Consider the following 17,025-nt stretch of genomic DNA (forward strand, 5'->3'; position numbering starts at 1 on the left):
GACACAATGTTTATTAAATATAAACATTTAGGAAGTAAACATTTAAACATACAGGAAGTAAAAGAAGTCCTTTTTCCAGAGATACCACTAAATAAAATAATCTCATTTTTGTTAATATGACCATGCTCTTTCTTTAACTGAATCATAAGTTATGCTGCTTAAATAAAAAAAGTTGGATTCAACACTGTTTGCTTTGGAGAGTGCAGTCTTCTTTAAAAAGACTTCCAATTTTTATCAATGGATATATGGCAATGTTATCTGCACCACTCTGTCATCTAAAGGTGATCTTAAAGCATAAGGTATTAGAGTGGAAGACTTTAGAAGTAATATTTTCTGACCCTTCAATTTTATACACGAAAAATCAAGCATAGACAATTTATAATCTGCAATTGTATATTGTTGCTTCGAAAATTTTTCTCAATATTGTGATGGTTTGGAATACCAAGACTTACTTTTCTAAAATTGAGATATAAGGAGAAAAGTTTTAGAAACATCCCAGGCAAAATGTTTTCCAAATCCTTAACCCCCCCCGAAAGATATTGTGTTTGGATCTGGACACCTATGGTGTCTATGGGGGGAGAGGGGCAGTTTTCCCCCATTTGCCTCTTTGCTGTCCTCAGGCATCATCACTGAAACTCAGGATCTCAGGGTTAAAAGAGGCTTGAAAGTTATCTTCTGAATCCACCCAACTGACAACTGGCTTCACTGGCCAACCACCCTATCAGTTGGGTTCCTCAATGCCTCCCATCATGGGGCTGCCCTTTTTTGCTTTTTCTGGTCATTCGATCTGGGAAGGACCTGCTGTCCATCTCCCTTCAAATCCATGTTCAAATGTTCTTCTAAGGAGTCAGGAAACAGTTGCTAAGCCTGTTTCAAAGCAATGTGTATTCAGAGTTCCTTTCCACTCTTCCCAGTCCCTGCCTCCGTATCCATCTCTCCCTCCTGGCTTTACCTTCATCATAGTCACATGTTTAGTCAGTGCAACTCCAGTCAGTGTAGATGCGACCCCTGTCTCAGTTCCCAGCATGTGTTCACAGAGATCCCTTTTGTGTCCACAAGGGAAGCGTTAAGTGACTGTAAGGGACTCTGGCACCCAGCACCCAGGACTACAGAGATAGAGGGGATTTTATTAGTGCACTAACAACCATGTTGCCCATGAAACAACACCCTTCAAGGTAAACATTATCATCTGTCTCAACACTGGTAATCACAACAATAATTTCGTATCAAAAACCGACTTCACCTGTTCATGAGTTACATGCACCTGCTCTTGTTTTGTCATCATTACTTCTCTGGTTCTTGATTTTAATTCTTGTTCTTTGGCTTTATCGGCGGCCACTACTACCTTAGTGACAGCCATCTTCTCTGCCTCCTTTTGGATCTGATTTTCAGAGGGGAAAGGAAAGAAATACTTTAATGCACCTTATATAAAAAGTTACAATAATAAACCAGGATGAAGGCAGAAATGTCACACAGGAGAGGATAAAGAGGAAAGCTAGAGTGATTTTAAACTATAACAGAAAATCTATTCAAATGTGAGGATGGTAAATGATCTAAGATTTATCACATCTTTCAGCTATGAATCAAGTGTCACATTTGTTTGGAGGAAAGTAAAAGCAAAGGTCTTTGGGGGAAGCTCAGAGGAAGGTAATGTCAGCCCTGAAATAATGGCTTCCCTCCTGGCTCCTGGAGAGACTGAGCCCGGGACGCACACACCCTCTTGTTCAGTGGACTTGCTCTGCTACCCTCTGCCTGTTTCATCTCAGAAGTGCCCTGTGGATCCTTCGTCCAACTTGCTGTATTGACTTTCTGAGAGCTAACTCTTGCCTGCCTACCTGCCTGACATAAACTGGGTATTTGGGGCATCTGTATCTTGAACACCTTTGGTACCTTAGACTGCCCTCTGCTCAGAAACTCATCAAAGTCCAGGCGAGGATGGGCTCAGCGCTGTCCTCAAAACTATCTGAGCATTGGTTCCACCTGGGACCTCCACATGCAAAACTCGGTCTTGATGGCCCCATGCATACCTGTTCCTGAGCAGGTTGGATGTGGGTAGCAGTCGTGATTGTCCTCTGAGCAGTCTGCTCTACAGCGCTGATAACTGGTTCTCTCACTCTGGCCATATCAACAGCAGCAACAACGGTCGCAACAGCTGCACTTTTGTCAGTTTCTTGCTTCACCTGCATTGGCAACAAACAAGCCCATTACTTTTGGGAAGGACACGCCCAGTAGAAAATACAAAAAGAACGCTGGAAACCAAGCTACCTAGAGTGAAACAGACACATGCATAAGCATTTATCACTGACAAGAAAGATACGGTATGTTTGGCTAAAACCTGTGTGTCATGAAAATCTCACGGATTAGAGCCTTGGTCCCAATTAGAAATGCCCTCACAAAGCATAAGCCAAATCTGGTCTTCAGTTTCTGTTCTGCTCTTATCCGTCTGTGCATTTCCCCTTCAACCTATACAGACTCATTTCACGGCAGGATTCTGACAGGAGAAAGCAGAACGTGAAAGGAAGAAAAAGGAAACAAGACTGCTCTGGCAGTACCTCTGCAGCACCGGCAGCGGCAGCGGCAGCCGCTCTGGTGATGGTCACTTGCTCCTGCATCCCGTATCTCCCTTCCCATCTCTCCTCCGTCCTGATCTGAGTAGCGCTTGTCACCGTGGTTTCTCTCATCTCAGCCTCAGCTGAGGCCACGTAGCCCTCCTGCTTCCAAGGCGGAGGAACTTCGGGGCCTGGGGGCACGGTAGGCGTCTGAGTCTTTCGGGCGAGTAACGGAGACCTAACAGATCTGATGGGGGACGTGGAGATCCTCCCTGCTGGGGACACGGACCTGAAAACCAAATGGCAGAAGTCAAAGAACCCCGAGACAAAAAAACCAACTCTCTGGGTCATCAGATTTGAATAATGGAAGAAAAACCTGTAAGTGTTTAATTTAAGGCAGAGTTTTAAAATCTGTAGCTCAATAACCTGTGCAGGGGCAAATAATGTACTTGGAAGTAATTTGTTTTAAATCTCAGTGAGCCTTATTCTCATCTGCTTGTAATTCTGTAAGAAAATTAGATTTAATTCTAAGCTAAAGATTTCTGTCCCCTGCCCCACTTTCTCGCATTCAGAAAAGTCAAGACAGCAGAAGGTGCTTCCTTCAAATGCAGCCAAAGAAAGGACACAGCAAATAAAGTAATCATAACTCTAAACTTCTCTGTACTCCCAATTCAGGGGGGTGAAGGGATGTCAAATAGGTGTTGAAGGAAGAAAAGTTTCTGTAATCTAAACGCCTGTGCAGCTCAAGGCTAAATAAGGCAAACCTTTTTCATTTCCCTGCTGAACTTCCCACAGGCTTCACTGTGCCCATATGCCTTATAAATCTCCAGGTTTTCTCACTACTCTTTGAGGAACATTTCTGGGTGTAAGCTGTGCAACACACTTTGGAAACTTGTTCTTGTCAAAGTGTGGTGAACTGCTCTTTAAAATTTCTTCTGTATTTTACCCTCATCATCACTGTATTATACCCTGGACTTCTGTTAAATATCCTTCTAGAGGCTGTGGTAACTGGCTAATTTGAAACCTAAGGATTCAATAGCTTGTGATTAAATAGATAAGGTGGTTTGTTCCAAAATGGTTTTCATTGCTTTTTATGTGTGTCCAAAGTGCAGTAGCATCAGTTGAAGAATCTGGGTGCTAAATTCTGGCATTTATAGCCAAAAAAGACAGTTCCTGAGCTACAGTAATAATTCTATGGGTTAGTCAACTATTTTAAGATAAAATTTTCCTTAATTTCTTTTGATAAGGCTTATTACACTTTTGCCTCTAGGTGGCAGTACTGCCTTATCACTGCGTTTACTGTATCTAGGAAAACGTTTATAAATGTATTCTGGCACTGCACAAGGTATTTAACATACACTGATCATAAATGAAACAATTATTCTAACTAGGGCTCAAGGTGCAGTTGACACCTGCTCTAAATTACTGAGTAACTTAACAGTGCAACATTACAATATTAACCAAATTCGTGAAGAAATGTTTATTTTCTTTAACAGTTTTTTGGTGAAAATCAATTTACGTTTTGTAAGTGGAGTTGTAATCAGCTGACAGGACATCTAGGGGAACATGGCTCTATTCTGAAAGTGACGGCCTTAGAACTCTAACAAAGACTAGTTTAGAATAACAAAGGGTTTACACCAATTGAAGAAAAGCAAAGTAACATGTACTTGCAAGTTTCAACGTGTGCCTTGTTTTTGCTGTCCCTAGTAAAGTGGGTTTAATTCAAACAGAATTAAAGACATGATTAGCATGACTTGAGTGATCAGCAGCAGGTTGCAGGGAAGCCCATAACTGTGAAAATCAATGTAATTTGAGTCACTAAAGTGCTTATTTCTGCTCTTACAATAAAAAATAATCCCCTGGTCGCAGCTAGATACAATGTACCTTATTCAATGAAATATGTTTGCCTTACTCTATGACAAAAAAATCAAGATTAAACCAGGAAGCACTTGAGGAAGTTGTTTATCTTGGATAACCATTATTTTCTCCATATATTGGTATTTTAATTTCTTAATTATTTTAAAGCAAATCTTGCAGGCTAAATAACTGGGATGGTTACTAACGAATTCTCAGAACTTCTAAGACAGTCACAATGCTCCACAGAATCAGGGAAGCTCTATAATTCTAAATGACCCTCGGCTTGGATTAAAAATATGGTGAGGCCCTGAGAAACCACATTGGGCCTGCCTTGTGATTTCACAGTGTGCAAACTTGGAGTTAACCAGAGACAGAGCACTTTTCTTATTTGATAGCTAGACGAACTTTTTGGTCAAGGCTTCATATTAATGTTGACCAATATCTTTACTTTTTTAGGTGGTCAATGTAATCAAGATTGGAAAATATCTAGCATTTTTCCATGTATCTGTTGGGTATTTACATGGCCTCTTTGTGTGAAATGCTTGCCTTTTATCCATTTTTTTTTCATTTGTGTTGCTCACTTTTTTCTTTAGTAATTAAGTTGTGGAAGCTTTTTGATACACCTGGCGTATTAGTTCTTCTCATAAGTGTAGAAAGCATTTCCTTCCAGCTCTACTGCTTTCATGTGGCTTCCCTATGGGGGCCTCACCCCACATCACATGTGCAGCTGTGTGGGCTCCGCACTGATGCCAGACCTGTACCACTCACTCTGCAGCCGCTGCGTGTTTGTTACAACACTTTCACAGCAGAGGCAATGAAGCACCTTGAGGAAGAGGCACCTTTAAAACTTTTTCACTAATGCACTCTTTGGTTTAGCAATGACCTCCCTTTTGCCATAGATAGATTTTTATGTAGTGAAATCTGTAAATCTATTTTTAAACGCTCTTCCCTATAAATGTTTTCACCAATTTTGTTCTCGTTTTTTGTTTATCTTTTGAAATGTGGCTCTCTAGTCAAACTGAGTGGTGTGAGGTAGAGGTTTATATTTATTTTCTCTTTATTTTGTAAGTGCTCTGAGGAGGGGGTTTTTATTTGTTTTCTCCCAAACGGAGAGATAATCGGGCCTGCATTCTTCATCGAGCAAAATGTCCTTTTCCCCAGTGAAATGAAGGGTCCCTTTGATTAAAAACTGAATTTCCTGGATAGTTGAATCTGTTTCTGGACTCTGTTCTTCTCCTCTGATGCATTGTCATTCACCAAATCATACTGTTTTGATTATAGTAACTTCACAGTAAGTTTGAGATGAAATATCTACTTTTTTTTAGATGAACTATCTACTTATTATCCTTTTAAAATTTTTTTTGGCAGGGGAACTTTTTCTACATTTAAAAATTAATTTAAACTGATCAAGAAACATTTTTTTGTTTACTCCAAATTTTCCCCTTTTATCAGTTTACTGCATTAAAAAAAAAAACAAAAAACCTTAGCATGTTAAGCCAAAATCCAAAGTTTCAAATTTGCTATGGATAGTTTACACTTGACTATATAGTTTCTGAGCCCTCATGATAGATGCTTACTTTGTAAAATACTTTCATATTAACTAAGCCTAGAAACCCAACAGAAACCCATTTTATATTCTAGATAAAATAATACAAGCACATGTAAAACACTTACAAGGTTTTCCTTATTATATCAGAGCCAGAGAACACCTGTATAACTATTTTACATTTACAAGGTACCTTCAACTAATGACCTCGCTGAATCCTCACAACACACCTTGAGATTATTCTGTGATTCTCTATAATTTACAAATGACCTTAAGCAAATTATATAACTTCTTTAGCTCCAGTCACCTATGTATAAAATTAGGGATGCTAATTCTTAGAGGCTGCTGTGTATATTTAACGAGATAATGTCCACAGAGTGCCAATCAAATGTCTGACATAGAGAAAGTGATCAATATATATTAGCAACTATTTTATTATTATTATTTCCTAAATCACATTTTAGCAAGTGATCAAGCTGATTGAATGCAGGACTTCTGACCCTAAATTCTGTGCTCTTCTCATTTCCCTATGTTTTTTCTTGGCCCCAAATCACATATTTATTAAATGGTATACAAATAAGAATTCAGAATCCAAGTTTATAAAGTTCTCTAACATATCTGTGGATAGTGAGGATTTATGAAAATCAATCAGTATATTCTAGGTTTACCGCCTTTATCACATGCTACATGTCTGACTGCTTACTTCTATTTCTCTTCTTATTGGATTAAACCTAATTCAAAAAATGCATAGTGACCTGATCTCTTTTAAAAGGCTTTACCTGACAGGAGATGGGGTCGGTGCCCGCACGTGTCTGACTGGGGAAGGGGAGTGTCTTATTGGCGATGGTGACTGCTGGCGAGCCAACTGTGCTTTGGCAGCAATGGATGGTGGTGTGGGAGACCTCGACTTTGGCTTCGGAGGTATCCTGGGAGGTGTTTTGTGTGGCAGCTGTTGCCCAGTGGCACCATCTATGACCATCTCAGCTGTTGCAATTGATCTGGCATCAAAGTGGGCTTCAATCTTCTGTAAAAGAAGGAAAAAAAAAAGCCCATGTTGAGGAGGAATAGTTGGTGAAGCACCTATCTGAAAGGCTTAAAAATGGACAATATATTAAAACAAAACCAAAAAAAAACCTTTTCAATCCGGGTTTGTCGTGTTTCTGAAATCTGAGCAGTCGAAACAATTGTCTTTGTCTTTTTAGCGGGTACTACTTCTTCACCTGTAGGAAGGGAAAGAGAAATATATAGGAGGGGGCACAAGGACCCATTTAAAGGGATTATGTTCATTCTGACTACAAAGTTAATAAGATTTTCTAGGTGTTCCAATGGAGAAAAATGCAGAAAGCTCTAGATTTTGTATGAATATAAATTAGGTTGAAACATAGATAGTATTTATTACTAGATACGAATTTACTTAGAATTTTTTTAAAGTATTATTTGTCAACAATTTGAAAACACAGATGACTTAATTGAAATACTTTCCAGTTTTTAGTGGGGTTAAAAAACACAGATGGTTTCAATGATTCTGAACTCCTGCATAGAATCTCAAGAGACTTTTCGTGGATGTTGAAAAGCCAGCTTTGATTTCAGCTCACAGCATCCCCAGACTGCAGAGGGGAGGCAGGTGGTCCCTGAGCCCCACTTTGTCCTAAATCAGTCTTCGCCCCTCCTCCCTGTTCCTCAACGTCCAGCACGTACCTTGAACCAGTAATTCAGCAGTGGAAGTAGCTCTTCCAACGCTATTGGTGGCGTTTACTGAGTAGGTTCCGGAGTCTTCGGGGTATGCTTCTGCAATCAGTAAGCTGTAGAGCTCGCCTTCTTGTGAAATTTGAAAATCAAGGGAGCTCTGGATTTCAGCTCCGTCCCGGTAGAACTTCACCACAGGTGTAGGGATTCCAGTCACTCTCACTTGGAGTCGCACTTGGCTTCCTTGTCTCACAGTCATGCTTTGCAGTCGTTGAACAAAATTGGGTGGCGCTGTCTCCGCTGCAGTAGGAAGAGAAAAAAATCAGGACCTCCAGCCAGGGTGCTCCCAGCTGGCTATTTTTAAATAACCACCGCTCTGGTTCCAAAATCAGGCAATGACTTGCAGATTACTTGCTGAACCAAACATCCTTGACTGTCCTTGAGCCCAGTTCATCCATCAGATGACAGCAAGAATGGAGTCAGGAGATGGCAGATGGCAGCCCTGCCACCGTTTTGTTTTGTTTTGTTCAGCAGTTCTAGGCCACCATTTTTTTTTCTTCCAAGAAAAAGCCCAGATCTTGTTATAACATTTCTAGAGAATCTTTCCAGCAGTACCTCCCAACTTCACATCTAGCACTATATTAGTATGTGTTAAGGTAACTTTACATATTTCAGTAAGTTGCATTAAAAAGAATTCCAGTGGCTGGTTTGATGGGTGCACCTGTGACTCAGAGAATCATTAAATTTTAATTTAATTTAAAAATCCTAAATCATCTCCAACTTGATCAGTATTCAAATAACCCAAATATTTACTTGCATTTAAAATGTTAATCCAAATAATGACAAGATTTAATGTTAGTTATGCTACAGAAAGTGATTTTTTTGTTAATTATGTTAGAAATTTTTTTATAAATGAAATGCAAAGTGTGAATGGGATTAATTTTGACGTTTTTGAGCAATAAACAACAGCAGATGCTGTCAACCCTGTGCATTTTCCATTTCTGAACTTTCTGGATTTATGTTAAAGTTCATGCCTGATGTCACCTGATACGCCATCTGTTTAGGTCAATAATAGCTCTATAATTGAATAGTGCTGAAGGTATAATTTATTGGATAAACACATGTAACATTATGCAGCTCATGAAAGATATTGTTAGGTACTATGTGAAGTAATGCCATGTTTTGTGTATTAGTGTCTTACCAGGAAGTAAAGGGTGGAGACAAGTGACAGAGACCATGAAGATTGGTGATAACTTTTCTGGGAAAACTGTGTCATTCATTTGAATCACAAAAGCGTTGGCCTTTTTCTCTGTAGGTTTACCATGTAGTGTTTTTAGAAATTGAAAGTAAATGAAGAATTATTAAACTTTATAGCCTACAGCAGTATTTCTTAAATGGGTGGTCTGTGGACCACCAGCATTAGAATCATGTAGGTGCTGGTTAAAGTGTGAATTCCTGGAGATACACCTATTTCCTTAGTAGGCATGTAGACAAGGCTCCAAGCCTTTCTACTTGCTCAGAAACATGATTTTTAATATTTCCTTAATAAACTTCTGAGTGTTAATATGTGTACAGAGGAACTGGTTCTCAGCCTTTTTTAGGGGGAGAATTAAATTCCACAAGACCATCAACTTTGCTGTCAGTTCAGCATCAAGCGGGCCCTTCTCTAGGCTCACACTGCATCTACTTGTGCTCAGTAGCTTTTGTGGACCCCCCGCCCCAGGTCCTGGAGATGCCGTCTAGGGGAGGGGTGCAGAGGACAGACTGGTCCCCTCCAGCCTACCTGTCACGAGAAGCTCAGCAGTACTAGTTGCTTGTCCAGATCCATTGGTGGCTCTCAGGGAGTATCGTCCACTGTTGGCTTTAGTCACGGCGGGGATCGTCAGTCTAGCGCGGCCATCGCTAAAGGAGATCTGCACGCCGGGCAGAGTGGAAGAAGAAATCACCTGGCCATCCCTAAACCAGCTCACCTCAGGAACTGGGAAACCTGGAGAGCAAAGAGAATTCATCTTTAGGTTTGGGGCACTGCCAGGTCCTCTGCTCTGTCCCATTATGTTCACTCCCTTGTCTTAAACTGTAAAAGCTACCCAGAGTGTAATGCTCTTTAATGACAGTGAACATCTGACAGCTGTGTGATCGAAGTGCAGACCCACATGAGAGAAGACTGTGGGTTCATGTAGAGGCCAGCACCTTCGTTTTATAGGGGAGGAAACTGAGGCCAAAAAAGTCTTAATGATTTTTCTGAGGTCCCTGAGTTAGCAGTGGCACACAAAGGACAAGAATTTCCATCTCCTGCCCTCCTGCCCAGGGTGCTATCTGATGCAATTTAATAGATATCATTAAAATCATGAAAGAGAAGTATAAAAGTGAAGAGCCAAGGAAACCGGAATAAAGTGTGACTGTTACCCTCTTCAAAAACAAGTGAGGAGCAAAAGCAGCACAGGGTCTCAGGTTGACCTAACAAGCATAAGAGGACACACTCGTCTCTAGGCTTCCTCTGCGGGGACAGGGACACTGACTTCCTGAGCCCTCCTGCCTCTCAAATGTGCAGCCAGTAAAAATGCCATCCTGCGGAGGGGCAGCTTCTCATACAACCAGACATGAAGCCAAACCTCATCTTTCAGAACAACAGGGATACTTGGACTTGCAGGTAGAAAAGCCAAGTTCTCTTCGCCCACCATGAATTGTGGGGCTAAAGACTACAAGCACACGGTTTGATGTTTGAAGTAGACTAAAATCCTGCCTCCAGGAGGCATGAGGTAAATTCAGGGCCTGGTTTATTTTGGATTTGGCCTCAAGGCTGGTAATCTGACTCGAACTCAGGAGGTAAAGATAAGCAAGAGAAAGCTTCCTTCGTTGTCCTCATGTTAGCCAGTCTCCCACCGTGGCCAAATGAAGAGTTTATTTGACTAATTCATGGGGTCAAATATTTTCATTGGTATATTTCTAAGAATTTATTAGCACAAAGTGTGAAGGAACAAAAAGCTATGGGGAAACTGAATTCCACGACTCCACAAGCAGGCAAAACTCCCGCTGAAGCCCTATGTGTTCTGCTCAGTTCAGAAGTTACTGAGTGTTACAAGATAAATAAGTAAATTATTTGGGAGTCAGAGTTCGCCATGCATGAGAAGAACTGAATTGGTCTCTATATACATGTACAGTAGAAACTGAAGAATGATTACATGATGTTTGTGCAATGTGAAAGTGTTATCCGGTTATGAATAAGATCAATACATAAAATAGAAAACAAAAGGAAAGAGAAAAGAAAAGGAAATCTTATTTTATATCTTTATTATAAGCCATAAAATTAAAAAAAAGAGGAACAATGCACCATAGAGGTGCATCAAACATCGTCTTTTAATTAATCCATATCATCTTACATGACCAGTTACAATACTGAAGGAGACAATATTGATTAATTTGGAGGTTATTTACAATAGAGTTCATAGATTACCCCTACTATGTTACATGATGACAGGTCCCAGAAATTATCCGTTTTCAAAACCAGCCCTGAACTGAGTTATAAAGAAGGAAAAGAAGAGGAAAAAAAGACACAGAACTTCCTTTTAAATAAAATTCTAGGGTTGTTTGTGTCTCTTTAGTATAGGAACCCAAGTGGTAGATAACATTTTTGGTTGTCATTGCAAAATGATTGGAAAGGCTTTGATTTTTACTAGAATAACTTATTAAAGATTGAAAATGAAAGAATAAAATACGTAGGCGTTAGCTCATCACTGAAAGTTCTGTCTCTGAGGAAAGTCAGTTATATTATTTTCCGTATAAAACCACAGAGGCTCAGGCACAGAGAGCGCTCAGCCCCAGGCTCCTTGCCCAGCAGCTCCCTGGCTGGCCCCTCCAACGCTGGAGTTCTTGGCTTCCAGTCGGGTTCTGTAGCTATATCCAAATATAGAATAACCAAATTTGGTCCTACTTAGCAGCTGGATTCTGACGGTAATTTTAATCCAATGCTAATTATTTTGTTTCGTGGAATTACAAACATGAATAAAACATTTTCAAGCCATTATATTGTCATATTTTGTCAGGACTCTGAACGGTATACCTTTAGAGTGGCCCTTCCATAGAGCTGGGCCAGTTTTACACAGTGAGAGCAGGGCTTAAATTTGGCATCAAGTCCCACAGCAAAGTTAACTTACTGGAGAGGGGGCAAGGAAGACAAAGGAATGGTGGGAAGGGGTGAGCTTACCACTAATGTGAGCCTCAAAGGTTGCGGTACTACCCTCCAGTACCACAACACTTTGTAACGGCTGCGTAAACGTCGGAGCTTGAGTTGTCATCTTTTTAGGCACTCTGAAAAGGAAGAGAAAAAAATTAGACGGTCTCAGGTAAGGAGCTACTCTGTAGATGACAGAGATACACATTTTCCAAACAGGTTGCTCATTGATCATCTGTGGGCCCAGAGTGATGGGCAGGACTTGTGTTTGTGGCTTGACTTTGGCCTCTGAGTTCACTTGTAACCTGACAGAGTAGCAAGTGTAAGGGAAAATGGAAAAAAATTCAAGCGAGCAGAGAAAAGGAATGCACTCATCAAAGAGGGAAATTCAGTCATACTAAAGGGGAAATCTGGGAGAGAGTTGGAGAAAGGGAAAGCTGGAAAAAGCTGGAGATAGTGACGGATAATAAAAGAGATGTGTGAAAAGTCTAAAATGAATCTTTGCATCAGTTCAACGTTTGAAAGAATTATTTTAAAAAAGTTTCCTTCCCCTCAATATTTTTCATTCACTGTATCTATAAAGTTGAGAAAGATTCAGGCACTATTACTTTAAGTAATCCAGGTGACTTATATTTAAGAGTCATCAAAATGAAAAATTTGAATTTTGCACTTTCTTTCCTCCCTTGAAAAGTTTTGGAAAGACTTGTCAACTATGCAAACCTTCTGCAGACAGCATACAGAGCTTTCTGTTTCTTAATCTTTCCTCATATTGTACCTGCTCAATAAATGTGGCTACTGTTGAAGTAATATTCAGGAAAATTTAAACTTAACTGAGTAGGCCAAAATTTATTATGGATCTGAAAGAAAAATACTCGAGATTTTAATGTGCCAGCTCTGAAAAATGGAAGTTGGTCTGAAATGTAGTTGAAGTGAAAACACCTAGGCTTTCATAGCATAAATATTAAAAATAAAAAATATGTAATTGGAAGTTAAGTTCTTTTGTTATATGGAAGAAAGTGCTTTGCCTAGAGAGACTATGTGAAGAATTTTCTGTTGCATAAATACCTTATTACTCAATGTGACTATTCCACTATTCTGATATAAAAAAAGATTTCAGTGGTCAATTGCTTCACTGCTATTTTTCATAAAATTTTCTATTTACTAAAATTTTATGGAGCAATACTCTTTCTAGTGATAAGTCTGTACCTTACTGTAACTTTCTTCACTTAGTTAAAAGAAAATGAAACTAGAATTCTGAGACAAAATTTAAACTTGAAAAATTCAGATAATATCCAAAAGCTCCTTGTGAAACTATTGTCAAGAACTTCTTATCGTAGTATATTATCTTTAGGACAAGTCAATTTGTGTGTGTAACGTTTCCTGTGTATAAGCTAGTGCATCTTCTAAAAATAGCTGTATTCTTTTACACAATTTATGTTTTATACACCTATGTATGTATAGGCATTTACAACTAGTGATCCAATCCCAGGAAGATGGAAAAATCAACGTTTAATTCAAAATAAGTCTCTAAAACATTTCTTAACCTCTTAGCATCAACATTTATCTCATATCATGTAACTTGATTGAGTTGAATTAAAATACATAATGAAATTCTGAGTATTTTAGAAAACAATTTTATAGCTTTTCCTTTTTTTTCTCCAAATATTAAAATGTATTGCAATTAACTAGCCTAAATTGGTCTTCTATTCCTATTGTTTAGGTAAATTTTGTTGCTTTAGCACTCGCTCTTGAGGGCCCTTTGTCTAATTAGAGCTGGAGGTATGCATCTAAAATGTCATGTTCCCAAAATAAACTCTCCAGCGTTGACTGACAGCCGGCAAGTGTTCTGTCACTGTCCTGCAACTGATATCTCAGCAGTTGATTCCCTTAAAAAGTCATCAGGGTGTAGCTGATACCACATGCATTTTATCAGAGCTATTCTTGGTGTGTCTCACTTTATCACGGAGTAATATAACCTTGAACATTCTCAAGAGACAAAAAAAAAGGCTATATAAAAGAAGCAAACATTTCTATCACCATTTCAGACCTCATCTTTAAAATTTTTAGAATATTAGGCGCATCTGAACAATTTGAATCATTGCCTGTGCTGATATGCTAAAACGCTGAACTTCTTAAAGAAAAGCGTTCCCCTACTTTAAAACAGAATTTAACCAGCAGATTCAAAGAGCAGACAGCCCCAGCACCAAGTAGTTAGACAAACACCTCTCTATAGGCGTTTAGCATACAAAGCTAACTAGAAATAGAAATCACTAAGGAAGGGACTCTACTAATAAGAAAAGACGCTGCTCACCTGATTTCTCAAGAGTGCCCAAAAAGGGTGGGACTAAGCCCCAGGTGGCTTCTGAAACGACGTCCTATCTAGAGTTGGTTTTGTCGACCATCTCCAACATGAATCGGTGAGCCTCTAAACTTAAAAACAAAACTACACAGTCGAGACTGTGTAGTTTTGCTTTTCTATGCAATCCCTACACCCGAGGCGAGGCTGGGAATGCACGACTGCTCGAAAGCGGGGGTCGGGCCCTGCCCTTTTATTTGCCAGATCTGCTGACAGCCCCGCAGCCTTAGGGCAGGGCGCAAGGTGATTGGCTCTCCCAGGAAAGCATGATGGGAGAAGGACCTATTTGGTAGGCACGGACCACCTGTTCTTTTGATTGGCAGTGCTAAATTTAGCCCCTCAAAAGAGGCTTTACCAGGGAAATAGAACTTTACTGAGAGAATAACTCTATTGAGGCTGAAGGAAGAGCACCTGTGGCCCCTGTTAAACTCTGACAACACTGGTCTGAGGAGAATTTGTGACAATAGAAGACACTTGTGGGCAATCAAACAAAATAGCTCCAAGCCTGAGGGCTCTGCCCTGAGTCAGGCGCCGTTCCTGTTCCCCTCCCCCACACAAGCAACCAAATGGACCTGTCAATCATGACAACAGATGAGGGAATTTATCTCCTGCATAAGACTTCACTTTCTTTGAAGAATCAGTGCTTAAAAACCTCAGCATTGAAGACAGCTCATTTATACTATCTACACTCTCCAGAATCCACTTGTCCTTTGGGGAGAGTGAAGCCAACGTTAATGAGCTATGTGTTTACGCGGCCCTGCAAGAAATAACCATGAAAGGCAAAATCTGAACTCCGCTTAGATTTAGTACATACGGTAACAGGATTTCTTTTCTTTTCCTTTTTTTTTTTTTTTTTTTTAGATTTCATTTTCCTCTGGCATTAATATTTACAAATATACATGCACTGATCCTTAATGAGCAGACAAATCTCCTGTTTAAATCATCCATAGGGTTCTTTTTCAGGCACATGAAGGCTGCTTTGCTAATCTCTGGAGTTTGCTGCTACTAATGGGAAGTGGTTAGGAGATGATATAGCTGCTATTTTAGGACCGAATTTAATTTCAAGCAAGAGATATTTCAAATACAAAGAGCATACCAGAAGAGCTTTATAATAGTTCAGCTGAGAGATTTGTAAAACTTCACCAAGAGGGAAGAAGATTGTCATGCTGATAATGAAAAGAGATTTTTCTTAATAAAATAGACTAAAATTTTAAAGTTTAAGTTAAATCTATGGCTATAATAAAAGTCCCCTGATGTGGAAGAACTTAGACATACATTTGACTTTTCAACTTCCTGAGTATTTCATACTATGTTATTTATATAGTGATTAGCTTCTTAACATTAAACAGAACTACAGTATCTTGGACAACTGATTTAGTACAGCTATATAGACAAGATGTGTTTTTTTAAACATTTGTCTTCTGTACGTAAGCAGTGCATCTGTATTGCTGGTATCATTTTCCCTACTATAGATTCTATCTGCCAAAATCCTGTTTGATTGCTTCATTCAGAAACAAACGTATAGTTTCATGTTCTATATCTTAAAAATTATTCCCAACTAGAGTCCATGTTACAGGCAACCTGCCAGTCATAAGGCAAAGCAAGCCTAGAAATGTCATATGATCTTTCTAATTTGCAGTGTTCACCAATTGGCTCTCTAGTTAAAATGTGTTTGTGCACATGTTTGTGTGTGTGTGTGTGTGTGTGAATGTGCATTTTTAGATTCATTTAACCTAATGTGAAGCAATATTAATGTCTTGTTATATTTGTTGGAACCCAAGTGGAACCGCTTTAATCCTTATGGGAACTAGAGGGAATGAATGAATAGAATCTTGATGTTTGTGTCATCTAGACCTGGTGCTCAAAAACAGGGAAGATGGACCATATATTACAGATGTCAGGTCAAGTGTCTGTCCTCCAAAGCTGTTTGTCTACTCATTGTTCTTGGATGTTTCTAGACCTTGCAATATTGTCAAAATACTTGCCTTTTGGCATTCATATCTTCAGTGACATTCAGAGTTAAGAAAGGAAGGAAGAAAAGAAGAAAGGGAGGCAGGAAGGAAGGAGGCAAAGGGAAAGAAAAGAAGAGGCCAGTTAGTAAATAACTAATATACTACTTTGGAAAGAGGCCATATTATTGGATTATCATGGTAAGCACTAGTTTTAAAATTAAATATTCCATAGTTGGAATATAGTGAGCTAGTCCAGAGGAAACCAAATACTACTTAGATTTGGGGATTTTGCTGATGCAGTTAGATCTTAATTTACCAAACAGCAGGGAGGAGTCCCACAGATAATCCTAAACAGCTGATAATTCAAATATAATGCCTACTTAGTTTTGGAATGCATGGTGTGATTCTCTTTTTGAACATTATAGTCAATGCAATTCAATAAATATGTATTAAGAATATGCTCAGTGCTGAATACTGCAGTAAGTTATAATTTTGGATTCTGTCATTGCTTATTGACTCAACAAATGTCTGTTGAGTGGTGACTTTTGCCAGGCATTATGCTAGACAGTGGTGACCAACAAGACAGCTGGTTCCTGTACTTTTGGAGCTCATGGTCCACATAAACTTCTAATAAATTCTTAGTAATCTACGACTGAAGCCTAGACCAGCATATGTGTAAAACTCAGGCAGTAACTCCATCGACAAAACTGTGGTTGTGGTCAGACTTTGTTTATGCTCCAGAGGACCAATGACTCAGGGAAGGGCTTACTGTGGGTTATTTGAGAAATGGGTACAGTTTTTAAGGCTAATGTAAAAATCCTTTCTGAGACAAAAGAGTAACATTAATGGCTCTTATAATTCACTATATTATTTTTTATGCATTCTTACTGTTTTAAACACCACTCAAG

The 17,025-nt window shown here is 39.3% G+C and overlaps 1 protein-coding gene across 1 annotated transcript in view; it reads right to left on the bottom strand.

Moving 5' to 3' along the window:
- The window catches only part of TTN (titin), a 284,130-nt gene that overhangs the window by 255,708 nt on the left and 11,397 nt on the right, over positions 1 to 17,025 (bottom strand). The window contains exons 2-9 of the mRNA XM_064484940.1: positions 11,843 to 11,946; positions 9,422 to 9,625; positions 7,651 to 7,938; positions 7,087 to 7,172; positions 6,732 to 6,976; positions 2,553 to 2,838; positions 2,028 to 2,180; positions 1,244 to 1,381 (exon numbers count right to left, since the gene is read on the bottom strand). Of these exons, the coding sequence (XP_064341010.1) occupies positions 1,244 to 1,381; positions 2,028 to 2,180; positions 2,553 to 2,838; positions 6,732 to 6,976; positions 7,087 to 7,172; positions 7,651 to 7,938; positions 9,422 to 9,625; positions 11,843 to 11,946 (1,504 nt within the window). The remainder of the gene's footprint in view (positions 1 to 1,243; positions 1,382 to 2,027; positions 2,181 to 2,552; positions 2,839 to 6,731; positions 6,977 to 7,086; positions 7,173 to 7,650; positions 7,939 to 9,421; positions 9,626 to 11,842; positions 11,947 to 17,025) is intronic.

This window comes from Camelus dromedarius, chromosome 4 (genome assembly GCF_036321535.1).
Source record: "Camelus dromedarius isolate mCamDro1 chromosome 4, mCamDro1.pat, whole genome shotgun sequence".
Classification (NCBI taxonomy): domain Eukaryota; kingdom Metazoa; phylum Chordata; class Mammalia; order Artiodactyla; family Camelidae; genus Camelus; species Camelus dromedarius.